General features: G+C 38.2%; 4 protein-coding genes across 4 annotated transcripts; all 4 read left to right on the forward strand.

Annotated features, from left to right (window-relative positions):
* The first annotated feature begins 162 nt into the window (after nucleotides 1-162).
* LOC131770424 (probable caffeoyl-CoA O-methyltransferase 1) lies at nucleotides 163-6212 on the forward strand. The gene is made up of 6 exons (XM_059086135.2): nucleotides 163-536; nucleotides 3128-3239; nucleotides 3977-4095; nucleotides 4273-4327; nucleotides 4869-5002; nucleotides 5584-6212. The coding sequence occupies exons 1-6, from the start codon at nucleotides 321-323 to the stop codon at nucleotides 5821-5823; spliced, it is 876 nt and encodes a 291-aa protein (XP_058942118.2). The 5' UTR covers nucleotides 163-320; the 3' UTR covers nucleotides 5824-6212.
* A 2214-nt stretch (nucleotides 6213-8426) lies between these two features.
* LOC131770385 (QRFP-like peptide receptor) lies at nucleotides 8427-9314 on the forward strand. Its single transcript, XM_059086091.2, has one exon. The coding sequence runs from the start codon at nucleotides 8427-8429 to the stop codon at nucleotides 9312-9314; it is 888 nt and encodes a 295-aa protein (XP_058942074.2).
* A 5122-nt stretch (nucleotides 9315-14436) lies between these two features.
* LOC131770386 (adenosine receptor A3-like) lies at nucleotides 14437-15336 on the forward strand. Its single transcript, XM_059086093.2, has one exon. It carries the CDS (start codon nucleotides 14437-14439, stop codon nucleotides 15334-15336), a length of 900 nt encoding a protein of 299 aa, XP_058942076.2.
* A 3910-nt stretch (nucleotides 15337-19246) lies between these two features.
* On the forward strand, nucleotides 19247-20149 carry LOC136278990 (adenosine receptor A3-like). The gene has a single exon (XM_066162323.1). It carries the CDS (start codon nucleotides 19247-19249, stop codon nucleotides 20147-20149), a length of 903 nt encoding a protein of 300 aa, XP_066018420.1.
* The last annotated feature ends 208 nt before the right edge of the window (nucleotides 20150-20357 follow it).

Genomic DNA, 20357 nt, shown 5'->3' on the forward strand with positions numbered 1-20357 from the left:
TTAAGGATTAAAGAAAAGCAAAATCAACGTAAATAATAGTCCTTGTCTGTTTTTTAGTTTGTTCTGTCTTTTGTTCCACATCCGCATTGGCCATTCTACATTTGCATAAATTATGGAAAGTGTCTAGACACTATTATTAATTGAACAATTGCCTCTGGAAAACATAACGCTAACTGCGTGACTCAGACATATGTGAAATGATTCTGTCCTCCACTTGATGCAGTAAAGATTTAAGTAACGCACGACCTAACTTCGCACCGACATAGCAAAGGTATTTATCTTCAAGTTATTTACACAACAGTAACCAAGAATTAGAAGCCATGACTAGAAACACAGTCCTTATCGGAGCTGCAGTGTGCTCCTCGCTTGCCGTCGGCTACCTTCTTGGTAAACTCCACGGCTCGCGCCGATATGCAGACGACTATATTCAAAGGCCTGGTAGAGAGTATAAGAAGACTGCTGGATTGAAAACGTTTCTTGAATATGTCGCCAAATACTCCTCTGCAGAGCATCATACAGTCACTGAACTGAGGAGGGTGAGTATTGAACTTTCTAAAGAGAATATAAACTGCCTTTCTCAAGAGAAAATAACGTTAAAGTGCTTATGACACGAAATTTTTTGTGTATTTTCTGGTTGATAGCGATATTTTAAATTAGAAATAATCGACCTTGGCGCCTGGCGAGTTCTCCTTGCTTAGGGTTAGGATTTAGGGTTAGGGTTTAGGTTTTTTTTTTTTGTTTTTTTTTGCTTTTTTTTTGGTGCATTGAAAGTACGATTTGGCGGCCAGAAAGTGACCCCATTAAGCGCGCGGCCAAAACGATCATATTACATAGCTGTAAGGTTGAAAACTGTTAAGACACGTCGGCAACTATAGTGGAGAGAGGAGAAATCCAGAGGAAAAGACGAACGTATTTCCTGGTTGGAGTGCCAAGTGGTGTTAGCTACAAGAATAATACACATATACCGAGTATTTCTTTACACTACTTTCCAAAGGATGTAGTTGCGTGGTTAAAATGGACGCGTTTCGAACGTTGTCATCAAGGAGATTTTACTCTTCAATATCATTGGCCTTATGCTCTGTACCGGCTTCGAAGATTGGTTATCTTCAGGGGAAGATAACCAATGAATTCAGCTAAGAAGAATATCGATTAAGGGGCCTGTTCCCATTCCGAACACGATTGTTCGACATTCTTTTCGGCTGGCATTTCGCAAGCGAAGAAAGGTGATCTCCTTATTGTTATTTATTCCACGCGCTAGAGATGTACTTATATTCCTTGTCTTTCCACATGACTACATTTGCGCTTTTCTTATCGTATGAAAATCAAACCAATTGTAGTTTCCATCGTATTTTAATGACAGAACTACATCATTTGTAATAAAGTTCAAACCCTTTCTTGAGCTGATCGATATCCTGTAGCGTGAACAATGCGTAACCTCTGGCGGATATTGGCATAAACCCAAGCTCGAAACGGCAGTATATTCTCCTAACCTAGATTCCCGAAAATCCATCCCACGAGCTATCAATTCTCCCCGCTCTTAAGAAGCTAAAAGTAGCAACAGTAGCAATGTCATTGTGATAACAGCACTGCAACGAGATAAATAAAGAAACACAAGTTTTATTGAATTAGATGGTGGCGAATCCAAGTGCTGAGTGAAAGTCGATTCATACGAAATATTCATTCACCCATTGGGCAAAATGGGTCATATGGCGATGAGGTTAACTTGAATCAGATTACTCTAAAGAAATTTTTCATCTCTCTTGAGTATGATGTATCACAACTCTCGGTAGAGCTTGCTGAAGGTAGGTTTACATCGTTATCGGCCATAATTTCAAGAGTATTTCAACGCTGATTGATACAAAATTACAAGACATGTGAGAGATTTGCGAGTGTCAATTGAGAGTTTTCAGAGTTTTCACAGTTTTCTACGTCATCACCCGCTAATTTGTTTCCAGTCCACGAGACACTTTTAAGACAAAATAAGAGCACTTTAGGACCCGAAAAAACCGTATTTTGGGCTTTTTGAAATTTTTCTTCTATCGGAGTTGGTTTGTACGTATGATAAGCTAAATATTTACGCAAAAAAAAAATTTCGTGTCATGGGCACTTTAAAGGAGGGGCGCATTGGGGTCTGTTAGACACCTCAAAACCGTAGGAAAAAGTGAATCAGGAAGGTGTCATAATCTTGTACCTGGATGAATACCCTAGGAATTTTCGGCAACCGCTCATGTTGAGGCTCGATTTTCATGTCATTTCCATATTTTGTAGACATCGCGCACTTAACAAAATTCATTGAAGTTCTTTTTCTCGGAGACATCAGAAAATGTAGGAAAATAAATTGCGCTATGTGGCTCTGCAGTAACACAGTGAGGGCTTGAATAAATTAGCGAGCTTTGGCAGAATCGCACTCGTCACAGTAACGCAACCTCTAACTCCTTAAACTCAGAGTGACCAGCATCTAATTTCTCCTTACAATATCACATCTGAATCAAACATTAGGGTCACGACATATGAAATGATCAAGCGTACATTTGATTAGTAGTTTTTACTTGTAGTTATAGTGTATTTAATTCTTAGGATTTTAATTTTTACGGTTTTTAGAGTACTGCAAAGCGCCATGGACAATTAATGGAAGAAGGCGCTATATAAATGTATTTAATTAATTAATTAATTGAATAAGCTCTTGAATGGTATGCAAATTCTCCTCGTCAGCGCCTTAAGAAATGTATAGAGAACAGTGTGGAGAATATGCCTGCTGATATTAGAGAGTTAATGGTTAAAAGAACTCAAGAATTTTGCGGGAAGTTCGATCGAATCTCAAACCTTCAAAACTGGAGTAAAACCGATTTTCAACATAATGCGTGAAGGTAACTCTAAGTTACTCATGAAAAGTGAATTATCTGCCGGTTTCAATTTTGTGACCTCACGATTTACTTAGAATTTTATTGACCAAGAACAGATTCCGCCTTCTATGCAAAAGCAGGGTTACATGCTCAAAATTGGCCTGATTCTGTTCAAATCAAACACGACTCGAGGTGACCAATAATAAATGTTACATTCGGCATAATTCACGTCCACATGTCCAGCGATTTGCCACTCCCCAAAACCATCGTTTGTTTGTTTTAAGGTAATTTGCGAGAAGCTGGAGGAATTTTCACCTAAGGCGACAGAGGCCGACCAAACAAGCTTCATAACTCAGTTGGCAAAAGCGATCGGAGCAAGAAAGGTTCTCGAAGTGGGTATGTTGCGTTTAAAATTGAAATAAACAAAAAAATATCACTTTAAATTATCCTCAAAGCTGAAGAAAGTTTTAATTTAAAAAGAAGTACAGGTTAAAGGGTTGCTTCTACATTATGTGAGAGCAAACCTTAACTCTGAATCCTTGCTGCAAATTTTTGACAATTCACTGATTTCTTGTGGACGAAATATGTTTTCATCTTTCATTTCTTCGGAGCTGTAGCACTTTTAATGTCTTTCTAAAATTTGTCTGATTTCCACTTCGAAACGCTGAAATGCACGCTGTTCGTGACATCAATGGAATGAAAGAAAAATGAAAGAGCGGATAAAATCCGAGAGTAACAGAACATTTTATTAGAGATCCTATAAATAGACGATTGAAGACAAGAATGAGACTGGCGTCACCAGCTCACTTTTGTCCTCTCCAAGTGTGTTGATAAAGTAAAAGCAGCCATTGATATAAGCTGTGGAATCACATTTTTGAGTAATATAGGAGAGCTATTTAATTTAGTCTAGCTTGTCCCAGTTAGTAGAACGAAGTGCGGCAGTGAACGATACTATAGTAGCGGGGTTAGGAAAAAAACGAGGGAGGAATGGGTGGAACCAAATTATAATCTCTTTGCCTAGGTCTACTAGCGCTACTATCGTACCGTTTACTTTTCGCTCCGTTTGCGTGAACAGACTAACATAAGTCAAGCCAGTGCTTAGGAATAGTGGACTGTATCATTTTCACACGCAGGGACGTTCGCTGGCACAACTTCACTTAGTATTGCACTTGTTTTACCCGAAGACGGTCAAATGGTAACAATAGATTTCAAGGAGGACTGGGTCTCCACAGGACGCCCAATCTGGGAAAAGGCAAGATCGTCTGCTTTGTTTTATTTTGTTTTGTTTTGCTTTTTTCATACTTTATAAAAGTACTGGCGAAAGCATGCAAATAATGTTAGCGATAGTAATAAGCCAATAAGATTCGAGGATTTTGTCATTATTATGACGGTTCATTTGATTAAATAATATTTCACTGCCATTTTACAGGCTGGGGTAAGCCACAAAATTAGGTCTATAATAAAGGACGCAGCCCAGGCTCTCGGTAAGTTACAAACTACGTCAACAGTGTAAGTGACGCATTGAGGATAGTTATCTTAGCTAGCTTTAAAAGATCATCATGTAGGTCGCAAGCCACTTACTATCGGGGATGGAGAGTAGGAATGGCGCAGAGCGGGGAAGTGAGGATGGCGCAGTGGTGAGGGCGCTCACCTGTTATCGCTGTGGCTCGGGTAACATTCTTGCACCAAGTGTTACAAGTGGGTCGAGTGTTATTGTTGGTTCTCGTCCTTGCTCCGAGGGTTTCCTCTCCAGGTCCTCCGTTTTTGCACTCTAAGTTCCATATCGACTATGATTCAGTGGACAAGAAGAGCCACCTCGTAGAATGTTCGCAGCTAAATCCCCATTATTACTATTATTATCATTATTATTATTATTATTATTACTAATTATGTAATAAATAAATTCAAGCTTATAAAGTCAGAGTGTTAGACACTGAGGGAAGGTTTAACATTCGCCTCAAATCGACTTTCACTTTTTCACTCTTTCCTTCGTCTATACTTTTCCTTCTATTGCTTTTCTTTTAGATGAATTGCTTGTTAATGGAGAAATTGGAACTTTTGACATGGTTTACATTGACGCAGATAAGTGGAACTATCCTGTGTATTATGATAAATGCATGCAGCTTGTACGCAAAGGAGGAATTATTCTATTGGACGATGTAAGAATGACTCACCTGTATGTTGTATACAAGTTTCGACAAGCTCATAACCTGAATTTGGAGCCGTGATAAGTTCTGTGCTGGCCTTAATTTTTCCACTATCACTAAAGCTGAACGCAAATGCTTTTCAACCGTGCAAGATGAATTATAAAACAATAGATAAACGTATTTGAAGTTGTCTTAAGGGAGCATTCTGGGAAAGAGAATTTAAGAAGAAAATCGATTTGTGAAAACGCTCCATAAAAAGAAGTGCTGGAGTTGCTTAGTGCAAATCGTATAGTTTTAAGTGCAGTGGGTGAAAAAGATCATATATTCACTGAACTATCTTATCACCATAATTTTTATTGCAAAGAACGATATATGTGCCGATGAAAGCTGTTGAAACCTAACCAATCACAACGGAGAACAATGCGTAACCGGTCCACCCATCTCCACAAGCAGTAGCAGCAAGGAGTTAAAATGTGACGATCCATATCGGAAATAATTTTATTGAGAGACAAACGATGATTATTGCATTTTAACGCGATAAACAACCACATTATTTATATGGTGTAATTCGTAATGTTTTATCTTTCATTTAGACGCTATGGGAAGGCTATGTTTGTGACCCAAAGATCAACAAGGATGGCAAAACATCAGAGGTTGAACCACTCGACTATCAGAGAGATTCAATTGAGTTATACAAGTACCACCTTCCGTCAATATACAAAAGGATAGCTGTCCACATGCACGCGTTGAACAAGAAAATAGTTAAGGATCCTCGAGCTCTGGTTAACATCTTACCAGTTGGATCGGGCCTTACCATAGTCACAAAATTGTGACGTGTTATGAATTCTTGACCCATTCATTGTTTTCAGTTTCCACGTAAATGATGATAAATCATGTTTGCTTTCAATAAAGTTATCAAATGCTAAGTAGGCCTGAAAAGATCAGCTTTATGAGGCTATGGTGTGTCCTTCCAGCACTCAATTACTAGTTGAAATCACTAAAATTATTTTTGTGAGAAAGAGGGCACGATTAGGGACGATAAGACTTACTGCGGTAGACTTTTGTTGACAGTTCTCATAAATTGGTCAGTCGGTTGTCAAAGCCCCGAAATTTTTCCACTCAATTGCTGTATTTTCTCCTCTGTTAACCTTTTGATCCCTAAAATGACAAGGTTCTAGTTTCTCCTATCAATATCTCCCCTGAATAAACGGTTTAAGTCATGCGAATAAAGGAAATGATCAGCAACTGATGCAGCTCTCAATGGTTTTGGAAATTCTCCCTGTTAGAACCCTAGGGGATGTATAGAGAACAGTATGGGGAATATACATAATAATGTTAGGGGGGAAAGCAATGGTTAAGCGGTCACCTCTATAAAGCAGTCGCGGTTACCCTTGACTGAGTCCCAACGGCCTGTTAATTCTATAATTGTTCTTCACCTGTATTGAACGGTCACTTCAAGCGGAACCACTAGAATTAAATCAAGAATAATCTTTCCAGAAAAATTTAATCCATGTTTGGCTACCGAAATCAATGTTAATAGCCAAAAGCTGCGTTCATTTGATTGGTCAGTGAAACATGTTTTTATTAGCTGTCAGAAATTTGCCATGAAGTGTTTCAAAAATGCAAGAGATATTCTACTTAAGTTAACTGACAGCTGTTTTATTTGCAAATCATATCGCTTTTCACCCAACACTGGTGACTTCACTGACATTTGTTCTGTTTGTACGCAGCAGAGAGGTAAATCGTTTCAGTTTTGCTCGTAAGCTGCGAAAGCAGTTTAATTAGCTAATAAACTTTTCTTATTTCCATATTCTTTGTCACTAGCACTGCCCTTTTTCTCAAAAGACAGCATGATGATGTACAAACTTAGACCTAAGACAGTAAAATCACCCTTTGGCAGGACATATACGTCAAGAAAGGGTAACAAATTGACTCTTGTTACGAGAAAGATATCCTAATTTTGAACCACTGGAAAAATGTTGCAGAAGTTTAATTCATAAAAATATTGATTACAAATGTCAATAGTAGAGGAACATCTTCATTTTACCTTGTGTGTCAAGGAAATAACTGGAAGTTGCCATCTCACTGAACGGACATTTTATTTCCAAGAATCTACTTTCTTAGCATTGGCAACCCAAAAAGCTACTGTGTGTAATACTTGTTTTTCGATCAACGCTGCACAAACTTGCTAGCGCTGCCCACTCATTTTTTTTTGACTGATAGTAAGTTCTAAACTATAAGTAAGTTTAATTCTAAAAAGGTTTTGATGATAGGTTGTTATCTTAGACATAAATGCATACTTAGTTTTGAATTATAATATCATACATGAATAGATGGATATACATGTTTTTAGAGGAATTGAAGAGATGTTATACATTTTTTTCTGTTAAAGCTACGTAGGAAGTTTTTTAATGCATTTCAGTCAATTTATAGTAGATGTGTTGGTAACAATGTGAAATTAGCCTCATTGATTGGCTCAGCCATAATTGTCATAGTGTATTTGGATGAAAGTTAAAGCGAACTTTAATTTCAAAGTGCCAACTGCGTGTAAAAACGAAAACACATACTCACTATTCGACACCTAATGTAAGCGGCATCATCCCCTCCCCCTTTCTTTTATTGATATGGCTTTTAACACCTTTGCTTCCTTTAACGATTCTAGCCAACGAGATAATTCCTATCATCAAATCCAGATTCAGTCTCCCGGCGAAGTAACGGCGGAAATTGGTCTGGTATTGAATCGGAGGTTGGTTCATCGCTTTCTTTGGTCTGGTGGGAATTACCTGACTTATTTTCATCATCGCAAGAAGAAGAAGATTTCAAAAAACAACAAACTGGTTCATCATTTTCTTGGCGGTAGCTGATCTGGGTGTTACTTTCGAATATTTCCCGGCCTCTATGATATGCAAAGTGCTTTTATAGATAGTTGCACAATTTAAATTCAAGTGGAAAAGGAAGCTTTCAGTCCATTAAGTCCGTGTACAATAATTGTGTCGACAAAGACATAAGATTAGTCTCACTGATTGGCTTAGCGTTGTTAAATTGCATATGAGCTAGTAATTATAGCGAACTTTAAAACCAAGATAAATTTATAGTAGCATGTTTATTCATTATGGTACTAGGAAGGTCGCTGCTGCATCATGTAGTTTTATTTCCATGTTCGTAAGGAGCTATTATTTTTGAATAATAGATATCGGAGAGCAATTGGCTGGTGAAGGAAGGACTTCTTCTGTTTGGAAATTTTAATTTGACGCCATTAAGCTTTTTAAAGCTTGAAAGCTCTCTTGACAGCCTCATACGGGGTTGTATTAAAAGAGATCGCCTCCGGGTTGCAATCTGAAACCCGTTGATTTAACATCTATGCTTCCATCAAGAGCCATAGTCGACAGCAAATCTACATTATCAGATCCAGATTCAGTCTCACAGCCAGTAAAGGATGGATTTTGACTGGATTGTTGGCTGGTTTTTCACTTTCTTTAGTCTGATGGGAAACACCTGGGTTATTTTCCTCATCGCAAAAAGAAGAAGATTACAAACAACAGCTAACTGGTTCATCCTCTCCTTAGCGGTGGCTGATCTGGGTGTTACTTGTGGATATTTTCCGGCGTCCATGATCTGCAATGTGCTTGTGGATACATGCAACGACGATGTTCGCCTGAGGTTCGCTGATTTCTTCATTGATGCTTCACACATTTGCTTGACCACTTTGGTTGCAGAACGCTATATTGCCATCGTCCATCCCTTAAAATACGTCCGTCTCCTGACGTCAACTAGAACAATTTTCATTATTGCGACCTGTTGGGCAATTCCGTTTTTTTCTCTCGTTTTTCGATTCATCGTTTATCTTTTCGGCAGCCAGGATTTTGCTGCAGAAACGGCTAAATTTGGTGTCATCTTCACCGTGCTCTTTGAAGTGTTACCAACAATTCTTCTTTTCTCGGCACATTTTCATATCCTATTAATAGCCCTCAAACTTTCTCGCGAGATGAAAACTCTTTTGAAACAGGTTAAATTTAACGTAGCGACAAATTCAGTGAATATAATGACAGTTAGAAATGTGGGATTAAAATCACCCACGGTGAGGTTGGTAACAGTACTTGTTATAATATTTGTTGCTTATTATGGATTAGAAATCCATGCGTCAATCTGCTTTGGCTTTAATTTTTGCGATGTGTCCAAGCATGAATTAGTAGCAGCAAATTTGCTGCTTTTGGCCAATAGTACGTTAAATCCTCTTGTTTATGCGTTCCTCAAAGAAGGTATCAAGAGAGAATCAAAAGCTTTCTTTTGCCGCAGGAGAAGACTTCAAGGACATCCGTTCTAAGTTCATCGGGGGTAGCAAGCCGGGAGATGAATTAATGCCAGGAATTAAAAAGGGAATCAAAAGCTTCCCTTTACCGACTTTACCGCAAAACTTATTCAAAACTAACGTCTCCCAGGTCACAAGACGTTTGAAGACCAGCAATGATAGTAAGAAAAACATGGAATTATACTCAACCACCAATCTTTGACAAATAAGTGCAGCACAAGTAAGAGTAGATTGTCAGTGGTTGAGGTAGCTTCTTTAGCAATTAATGGCTTAAAACAATATTTCCACGCTGCGTTTCAATAAATTTTCGCCTTAAAACTACTCCTACACTGCACACCTCAAAAAATGTTAGGCATTACCTAATTCCCTCTATCAACCTTGGCGGACAATTTCTAAGTCTTAAGCACACAGTGCCTGATTCGTTACACATGAAGTCAATTTTATTTTGAAAGCACTACTTCAAAGTTAACGTAAGAAAGAGATTCATATTTTTAATGTAGGTGATGAAGACCCACAGAGGGCGCGTTCATCAAGATGAGTGTCGCTTAGTTGTGCGTTTCTATGCTATTCTACTATTCTTTATCTTTTTGCTAAATAAAAGTTATTATCAAAAATCTTTGTGGTTTGGTCCCTGTACGATGTCAAAGAAATATTTATGCCAACAGCTGCATACAGTTTGATGGTTCAGTAAAAAATGTTTTCCTCAACTGTCATTAGCTGTTATTTGTCGACAGCAAATAAAAAGCTTAATTTTTTGCTGGTGCATACTCATGTTAGCCTTTGAGAGCACATGTTTTTATAATTTCTGCGTTCAAAATTACTCGCGGAAAGTTCACCAAGTGCTCAGCGTACGTGATCAGTGAATTAAGAATGCACGTTATTTAGTCTGGGATCTTAGGCTACTGAATCCGTTTACGGCAGCGTGGAGCTCTGCCAGTACCAATCGCTTTCACAAATTATTTTTTTTCTTTTCTTGACAGAATGATACTTTTTCTCTCTTCTTTGGGCCTGTTTTTTTCTTCTTTTTTTTTTCCTTTTTTTACCAGAATTTCTTCCGCTTTTGATTTTTCCAGGAGCAACGATTTTTCCACAAGCAAAGAGCTTCCACATGTGAATTTTACGAAGCGCGCGATGCAAACAAAACACGCGAACAACTTTTGAAAAGAGCCCCAAGGTGAGCGGTTGTCGCGAAAATTCCCCTAGCAGAAAACCTCCTTTAAAAAAAATCGCGATTTTTTTTAATAAAAGTTTTTTAATAAAAGTCTATGTGCGGCTGGCTGATACGTTTAAAGATATCAACTACATGCCTATTGGACAACAATTTCACATTAAGATAAAGATGTTCCTCTAACGTTAACATGTTTATTCATTTTATTACAAATTATTTGTTCGCAGTAATTTTAATAATACTTTGTGGTTAAAAAAAATTTAATAGAAAAGTCAGTAAAGTCGCCAGAGAGTAAAGACGATATTATCTGCAAATTTCACAATTACATGCTGTCTCACAGACAGTACACGATGCATTTAGACTGGTTTGGAATCGTAGGTTGGTTTTTCACTTTCTTCGGTCTGTTGGGAAACAGCTGGGTTATTTTCATCATCGCGAGAAGAAGAAGGTTACAGACAACAACAAAGTGGTGCATCGGTGGCCGATCTGGGTGGTATTTGCGTGAATCTTCCGCGGTATCCATGATCTGCGATGTGTTTTTGAATACATGCAACAAACGCGTTCGTCTAATATCCGCTGACTTCTTCATAGAGGCTTCTATCATTTGCTTGACTGCTATGATTGCTGAACGCTATATCACTATCGTTCATTCATTCAAATATGTTCGTTTCCTGACGTCCTCCAGGACAGTCGTTATTATTGCGAGCTGTTGGACAATTCCATTTCTTTTCGCCATTTGCCAAACTATCATCCATCTTGGCAGCAGCGAGCATTTCGTCGCAGACATGTATAAATTCGATATCATTTATAAGATGTTCTTCGCATTGTTATCAATAATATTTCTTTTCGTAGCGCATCTTCATATTCTATTAATTGCTTGCAAACTCTCTCGCGAGATGAAATCACTTTTCAAACAAGTCAGATTTAACATAGGAGCAAATTCAGTGAGAAAAATGGAAGTTACAAACGTTGGATTAAAAACGTCCACAGTGAGGTTGGTAACTAAACTTGTTATCATATTCCTTTCATGTTACGGACTAGGAATCCACAACATAATCTGCGTCTACTTAAATCTTTGTGTTCCGTCTAAACATGAAAATTTACTCGTGCTTATTTATTCCAAACTGCACTCGAAATCATATGATTACCTATACAAATATAACAATACAAGAAGCTGTCTTCCTCTGCAATCTTGTAATCAAAAAAACTTTTTCTAGCCCTATATGTCCATTAAATGTAGAGAACGTTTTAATTAGGCAAAGAGAAAGTTGGCTAATTTCACTTACTCTCTAGCTACGTAACTGACATTTCTACTGTTGTCACTCAGCAGAGTGGTAAATCATTTAGTTTTCAACACAGGCTACGAATTAAGTTTAATCAACTAGCACTTTGATTCGCCCCATATTCCTTGTCACCAAAGCAATTTTTTTATTTTCACAGTACAGCACGATATTATGCAAACCTTGACCTAAGGCAATGGATCGTCCTCAGGCAATCCATCAACTGAAGAAAGTAGCAGGTGGATTCTTGTTCCAATGTATCGATCTAATTTTGAACAACAAAGTGTTGGTAAAATGACTCCATAACTAATTCCACGCTATGCTCTGTCTGAAGTTTGCGTTTCTGCGCGCTTACTGAAGACGTAAAAGGGGATTCAAAAGCCTCCCTTTACCGACTATACCGCAAAACCCATTCAAAGCTAAAGTCTCCCTGGTCACAAGACGTTTGAAGACCAGCAATGATGGTTAGAAAAAAAAGGAACAATAGTCAACCAATAATAATAATAATAATAATAATCATAATAATAATAATAATAATAATAATAATAATAGTCAACCAATGATCCGAGGCCTTGAAATGTAAAGTTGTACATTAATAGTTTAATTTATACAGTTTTTCAAGAGGAATTAAAGTAGTAATGCACAATTCTTTCGGTTGAGGTAGGAAGTCTTCCATTTCAGTCCATTCATTGCAGGTGTGTCGATTATGATAATAAAATAAGTCTTACTGATTGGCTAGGGGTTGGAAAATTGCAAATGGATCAAAAATTATAGCGAACTTTAATTGCACAGTAAACGATATTTGAAATATGTTTATTCTTGATGGAGGCAAGACACACTACGCGGATCTACCACGTCAAGTGCACATAAAAAAGGAAATATATCCACCATGCAACACCCAGTGAGGACAGAGTTATTTCCCTCTATTTCTTACATGGCTTTTCATAACCATGTTTTTACTACGTCCTACTTTTTTGAAGAAAACGTTTTTTACATTTAGGCTTATTCAAGATCAGCCTTCGAGCAGGCTTTCAAGTTACGTCACGACCAGCTCGTGTCTCGTAGTTTCGCAGCCGCTTCTGCCGCAGCCCTCGCAGTGAAGCGCCTATCGAGGAGTGTTCGCAAGCTTGAGAGTAATGAAGCAAAAACCTTAGCCGGTGCAGTGATCCATCTCACAATTGTAACTCATTCATTGAGTATAACAAAGGTTATTCTGCATTGTCGTGAATTAAGTATATGTAATTACCCCATAGGTGGTAGGTTGCAGGTGTGTCGATTATGATAATAAAATAATTCTTACTGATTGGCTAGGGGTTGGAAAATTGCAAATGGATCAAAAATTATAGCGAATTTTAATTGCACAATTGATGGAGGCAAGACACACTACGCAGATCTAAAAGAAAACATATCCACCATGCAACACCCAGTGAGGACAGAGTTATTTCCCCCCTATTTCTTATATGGCTCTTCATAACCATGTTTTCACTACGTCTTAGATTTTTTGAGAAAACACTTTTTACATTTAGGCTTATCCATGAGTAGCAAAAGAGCAGGCTTTGAAGCTACGTCACGACCAGCTCGTGTCTCGTGGCTTCGCTGCTTCTGCCGCAGCCCTCCTAATGAAGCGCCTAACGAGGAATGTTCGCAGGCTTGAGAGTAATGACGCAAAGATCCCAGCCGGTGCAATGATCTATCTCGCAAGTGTAACTCATTCATTTGGAATAACAAAGGCTATTCTGCATCGTCGTGAATTAAGTATATGTAATTACCCCATAGGTGGTTGACTCAAGTCTCACGAGCGAACAATATCATATATAATATATTAAAGTTCACACGGCAACCAGGTGGACAATCAGACATAGTTTGAAGCTACACTGGTTTGCAGATTTAATGAATGTAACCGAAGAAGTTACAATTCATAGACCCAACGTTTTCGAAACGTTGGGTCTATGAATTGTAACTTCTTCGGTTACATTCATCAAATCTGCAAACCAGTGTAGCTTCAAACTATGTCTGAATATCATATATTTTCCAAAAAGGTTGAGCGGCTGTCACCCTTCTGGTTTGCGCTTTGTTGCAACTTCTAAGCCTAAATTAAGCTTAATAGAAGATGTGTGGCGTTACATCAATGATGCTGCCATTGCGCGGAGAAAGTGTATCTAGCGAGGCTGAGAAAAAATATGTGAGAAGGTATCACCGACACAAGTCACTATGTTTGGTGATGATCAATAGGTTATTGGCTGTCGAAATCAAACGTTACTCTTGATCGCTCTGCTGATATGAATATATTTGAATATGAGGCAATGGTATGGAACGGGTATGCTCTATTAGTTTGCAAGCTCGTAATTGTCCATGCTGACAAAAAGGTCCATAAATGCCAAAATTGTGCAAAAATAAAATAAAACTTAGTAAAAATGGGTGACGTTACCTATCATCGTTAGTAGGAACGTTATCAGGAGTTATTAGCTAATGAAGAAAGACTTCTTTTCATTGAAATTTGTTGTCCAATTACCATTAACTGATATCTTTAAGCTCTTTAGGCAGCGGCACCTGGAGTTGTATCAAAGAGGTCTCCTCCGACTCGCATCTGAAAACTCGTTCTACTGACTGATATCTGCTTTCTTCAACGTTCAAAGTCGACAACAAACTTACGTTATCAGAAAAGATTCAGTGAGACAACCAGTAAAGAATGGATTTTATCCTGGTAGTTATTCTGTTTTTCATCTTCTTAAGTTTGGTGGGAAACAGCTGGGTTATTTTCATCATCGCAAGAAGGAGAAGATTACAGACAACAGCCAACTGGTTCATTCTTTCCTTGGCGGCGGCTGATCTGGGTGTTACTTGTGTATTTGCGCCCTACATGATCTGCGACGTGATTTTGGATACGTGCAGGGAAAGAGTTGTTAAGGATTTCGCCTTTTTCTTCGTGAACGTCTCCGCCATCGGGTTAATCGCCATGGTTGCAGAACGCTATGTTGCAATCGTGCATTCGCTGAAATACGTCCGCGTCTTCACGACCACCAGAAGAACATTTTTTATTATTGGTACCTGTTGGGGATTTCCATTTCTATTCACCGTTTTGAGACGCGCCATGTATCTTGCCGACGGCAGACATTCGGTTAAAAGCCATATAGTCGAAGTTATTTACATTTTTCTTTTTGTAGTGGTACCGACAGTGCTTCTCTTGACAGCACATTTTCATATCCTTCTAATTGCTCGCAAACTTTCTCTGCAAATGAGAACTCTCATGAAACAAGTTAGATTTAACATGACCGCAAACTCTTTGAAAACAAAGGAAATTAGAAACGTGGGACTAAAAGCATCCACAGTGAGGTTGGTTTCTGTACTAGTTGCTATTTTTACCACTTGTTATGGAATAGGCTTTTACGTCTTGCTCTGCTACACCTTCAAAATCTGTTCTGTGTCTGAACCGATACAAGTGATTAATATGTTGCTTCTATTGGCCAATTCTACGTTGAATCCTCTTGTGTACGCGTTCCTCAAAGAAGATATCAAGAGAGAAACAAAAGCTTTTCTTCGCTGCAAGAGGCACGTAAAAATACGTCCCTTCCAGGTTCATCCAGAGTGACAAGTTAGAAGAAGACTTCCATTCAGCAATTCTGACACAACAAAGTATGAAATGATGCAAAATGGTCCGTGAACATTGTAAATACATTTGAATTTAGTACGAGTTGTAGTGCTGTCGATTCGATGTGAATGTTTTTATAGTATTTTAACAAGTCGGTAGTTAGTTTCACCACTCAATCTGTCAGCTCGAAATTATCTTTTGCTGCCAAAGACAGGCTAGGTCCTGCTTAGTTCAGTGATGTTTGGGCCATAACTGTCTTGTTTTCCCATCGTTTAGATTAGTCCTAATTCTGTGTGCATGAGTTCATGGATCTTCTATTGCCACCACTGTCGGCAAAAAAACCTAAAGAAGGCTGAAATTGTGTTAATGTAAGCTGAACGCTTGTATATGAATAAATCTTCAGGATTGATGCTTACGAAACTGATGCACACAGCTAAAAAAACAATTTTCTCTACTACCAATTTCTAACTATCATCTTTTAGGGAACAGATATGGAAATGCAGGAACTGTTCAACTTCGAGGGTAGACTGACAAAATGAAGAGAAACGAACGAACGAAGAAAGAAAAAAAATACTATTTCAGTCCTCAGGAGCTACGCAATATTTATCATAAGGGCGCCTTGACCAAGTCATCATATATACATGCTTTCCCTTTGTGGAGAGCCGCCAATATTAACTTTTCGCTGGAGCGAAGTGAATGTTTCCAATATGCTTAGGGACAGAGACACTTCAAGGGTGCATTTTTTAAGCTACGTGTCGCATGATTGTGCGTTCTTTTACCAAGCAGTTGTTTTACTCTCTATTGAATGAAAAAAAATTGTCAAAAATCTCTGAAATTTGGTTCTCGTACAATATAAAAACCAATCTTTCTGCCAACAGCTGCGTACATTTGAAGAGTCAAAAAACATGTTTCCATAAGCTGTCGTGAATTTTCCATCGAATGTTCGGAACGCCTTTAGAAAGCAAATATAAACCTCTTTTTTCGCCGTTGCATATTTATATAAGCTTGCAAGAGCAGATGCCTTTTCAGCTTTTGACTTCAAAATAACACGATCAACATGATCAGAAAATTAAGAGTGCTTATTCCTTGGTCCGGGATCGTAAGCTGCTGTAACCGTCTTTGTCTTCGTCTGGCACCCTCTATAACAATCCAAATGGTAGTCCTCTCAAGCATTCTTATGAACGAACAGCCTGTTTCAAGCATTATATGCCCGGAAATGTAAGAGATGTTTCAATTAAGTAAAGTGAAACTTGTCTCCTAACTTGCACAATAAACAAAATATCACTCCAAGGCCAACACTCTGGCGACTCGAGTGACATTTATACTGCTACCACTTAGGAGAATGTTGGATGATTTTGGTATTTCAGGTATGTCACTATTGCAGTTTGATCAATTTATCTACTCTTCTTCCTTATATATTTTTCCATAGCAATTTAAAAGGAAAGCAAAAGCTTTCCTTCACCGACTATACGGCAAAACCCATTCAAAACTAACGTCTTCCGGGTCATAAGACGTTTGATGACCAGCAATAATAATTAGGAAAAAAAGGAATAATACTCACCCAACGATCCGAGGCCTTGAAAATTAAGCTTTAGTGCAGCGTAAATAAGGAAGTGTCATTTCAAGGTTATCGCACGAAAACGATTAATTGTTTCCAAGGTAGCCAAAAGATAAACACCCATGGAGAGCGCATTCATCGAGCCTAGAGTCGCTAAGCTGTGTCTCTCCATTCTAATTGTTTATTGAGTTCTTCACTGAATAAAAATCATCTTAAAAGATTACTAGGGTTTGTTTTCTTTCAGTTTTGAAAGCTACCTTTCTGTCAATAGCTGCGTACATTTGATGGGTAGATAAAACATGCTTTTACTGTCTGTCATAAATTTCCCAAAAGTGTTTGGAATTTTCAATTGAAGGAACGCTTCTCGACAACTGATAAAAAGCTCAACTTTTCGCCGGTGCATATTCATATAAGCTTGCGGGAACAGTTTCTACGTTTCAAAATTACGCGTGGAAAGTTTAGAAACTGCTCAAAGTGATTGGTAAATTAAAAATGGCAATATGCTAGTTTAGGGGTTTAGGCTGCTTCATCCGTCTATGTTCAGCACCACCTATGTCAATTCAAGAAACTATCCTCTGTGATCGAACGAGCTATTGCCATCTTAAATGCTCCAAAATGCAAGAGATATCCAATAAAAGCTTTCATTATAGACTGCGAATGAAAGTTGATCTAGTAATCCACATGTCGTCTCTGCATATACCTTGTCACCAAAGGAGTGTCTGCTTTTCAACGAACAGAATGATTATACAAACTTTCAACCATAAGGCAGGATATCACCTTAAGGCAATGCATCAAAAAAACGTAACCTGTGGATTGGTGTTCTGAAAACAATAATTTGAGAGAAAGCTAATTCAAATGCCACTGGTAGAGAAACATGTCTATTTTATCGAGGGTGTAACGGAGAAAATAAGGAAAAGTCCATGAAATGTCAGGAGGTTTCCACATAAGTAAACGGACAGCTTATTTTCGATGGAAAATTTTCTGATTTTTATTAACACCCCCTCTTTTTGTTTTAACTTTTAATGAACTTTTAAGTAAGTCTTGAATTATTATCTTAGACATACTTTAATTTTTTTTAGTTTTGCAATGTAAAATTATTTACACAGTTTTTTAGAGGAATTAAAGTGGTGATGCACAATTCTTTTAGCTGAGGTAGGAAGTCTTTCTTCCATTTCAGTCCATTCATAGCATAATGATAATAAAATAAGTCTTACTGATTGGCTAGGGGTTGGAAAATTGCAAATGGATCAAATATTATGGCGAACTTTAACTATACAGTAAAGGATATTTATAATATGTTTATTCTTGATGGAGGCAAGACACACTACGCAGATCTACCACGTCAAGTACACATAAAAAAGAAAACATATCCACCATGCAACACACAGTGAGGACAGAGTTATTTCCCCCTATTTCTTATATGGCTCTTCATAACCATGTTTTCACTACGTCTTAGATTTTTGGAGAAAACACTTTTTACATTTAGGATTATGAGTAGCAAAAGAGCAGGCTTTGAAGCTACGTCACGACCAGCTCGTGTCTCGTGGCTTCGCTGCTTCTGCCGCAGCCCTCCTAATGAAGCGCCTAACGAGGAATGTTCGCAGGCTTGAGAGTAATGAAGCAAAGATCCCAGCCGGTGCAATGATCCATCTCACAAGTGTAACTCATTCATTTGGAATAACAAAGGTTATTCTGCATTGTCGTGAATTAAGTATATGTAATTACCACATAGGTGGTTGACTCAAGTCTCACGAGCGAACAATATCATATATTTTCCAAAAAGGTTGAGCGGCTGTCACCCTTCTGGTTTGCGCTTTGTTGTAACTTCTAAGCCTAAATTAAGCTTAATAGAAGATGTGTGGCGTTACATCAATGATGCCGCCATTGCGCGAAGAAAGTGTATCTAGCGAGGCTGAGAAAAAATATGTGAGAAAGTATCACTGACACAAGTCACTATGTTTGGTGATGATCAATAGGTTATTAGCTGTCGAAATCAAACGTTACTCTTGATCGCTCTGCTGACAAAAAGGTCCATAAATGCCAAAATTGTGCAAAAATAAAATAAAACTTAGTAAAAATGAGTGACGTTACCTATCATCGTTAGTAGGAACGTTATCAGGAGTTATTAGCTAATGAAGAAAGACTTCTTTTCATTGAAATTTGTTGTCCAATTACCATTAACTGATATCTTTAAGCTCTTTAGGCAGCCGCACCTGGAGTTGTATCAAAGAGGTCTCCTCCGACTCGCATCTGAAAACTCGTTCTACTGACTGATATCTGCTTTCTTCAACGTTCCAAGTCGACAACAAACTTACGTTATCAGAGAAGATTCAGTGAGACAATCAGTAAAGGATGGATTTTATCCTGGTAGTTATTCTGTTTTTCATCTTCTTAAGTTTGGTGGGAAACAGCTGGGTTATTTTCATCATCGCAAGAAGGAGAAGATTACAGACAACATCCAACTGGTTCATTCTTTCCTTGGCGGCGGCTGATCTGGGTGTTACTTGTGTATTTACGCCCTACATGATCTGCGACGTGATTTTGGATACGTGCAAAGAAAGAGTTGTTAAGGATTTCGCCTTTTTCTTCGTGAACGTCTCCGCCATCGGGTTAATCGCCATGGTTGCAGAACGCTATGTTGCAATCGTGCATTCGCTGAAATACGTCCGCGTCTTCACGACCACCAGAAGAACATTTATTATTATTGGTACCTGTTGGGGATTTCCATTTCTATTCACTGTTTTGAGACGCGCCTTGCGTCTTGCCGAACGCAGACATTCGGTTGTAAAAACTCATATATTCGATATTATTCACATTTTTCTTTTTGTAGTGGTACCAACAGTGCTTCTCTTGACAGCACATTTTCATATCCTACTAATTGCTCGCAAACTCTCTCTGCAAATGAGAGCTCTCATGAAACAAGTTAGATTTAACATAACTGCAAACTCTTTAAAAATAAAGGAAATTAGAAACGTGGGACTAAAAGCATCCACAGTGAGGTTGATTACTGTACTTGTTGCTATTTTTACCACTTGTTATGGAATACGTTTTTACGTCCTGCTCTGCTACAACTTCAAAATTTGTTCTGTGTCTGAACCTATACGAGTGATAAATAGGTTGCTTCTGTTGGCCAATTCTACGTTGAATCCTCTTGTGTACGCGTTCCTCAAAGAAGATATCAAGAGAGAAACAAACGCTTTTCTTCGCCGTAGGAGGCATTTAAAAACACGTCCCTTCCAGGTTCATCCGGAGTGACAAGTTAGGAGAAGATTTCCTTTCAGCAATGTTGACACAACAAAATATGAAATGATGCAGAATGGCCTGTGAACATTGTAAATACATTTGGATTAAGTTCTGCTTGTAGTGCTGTCGATTCATGGAAATAAAGCGAAAGGCTATTGAGCGATGTGAATGTTTTTATAGAATTTCAATAGGAAGGTAGTTAATTTCACCCCTCAATAAA

This window comes from Pocillopora verrucosa, chromosome 2 (genome assembly GCF_036669915.1).
Source record: "Pocillopora verrucosa isolate sample1 chromosome 2, ASM3666991v2, whole genome shotgun sequence".
NCBI lineage: Eukaryota > Metazoa > Cnidaria > Anthozoa > Scleractinia > Pocilloporidae > Pocillopora > Pocillopora verrucosa.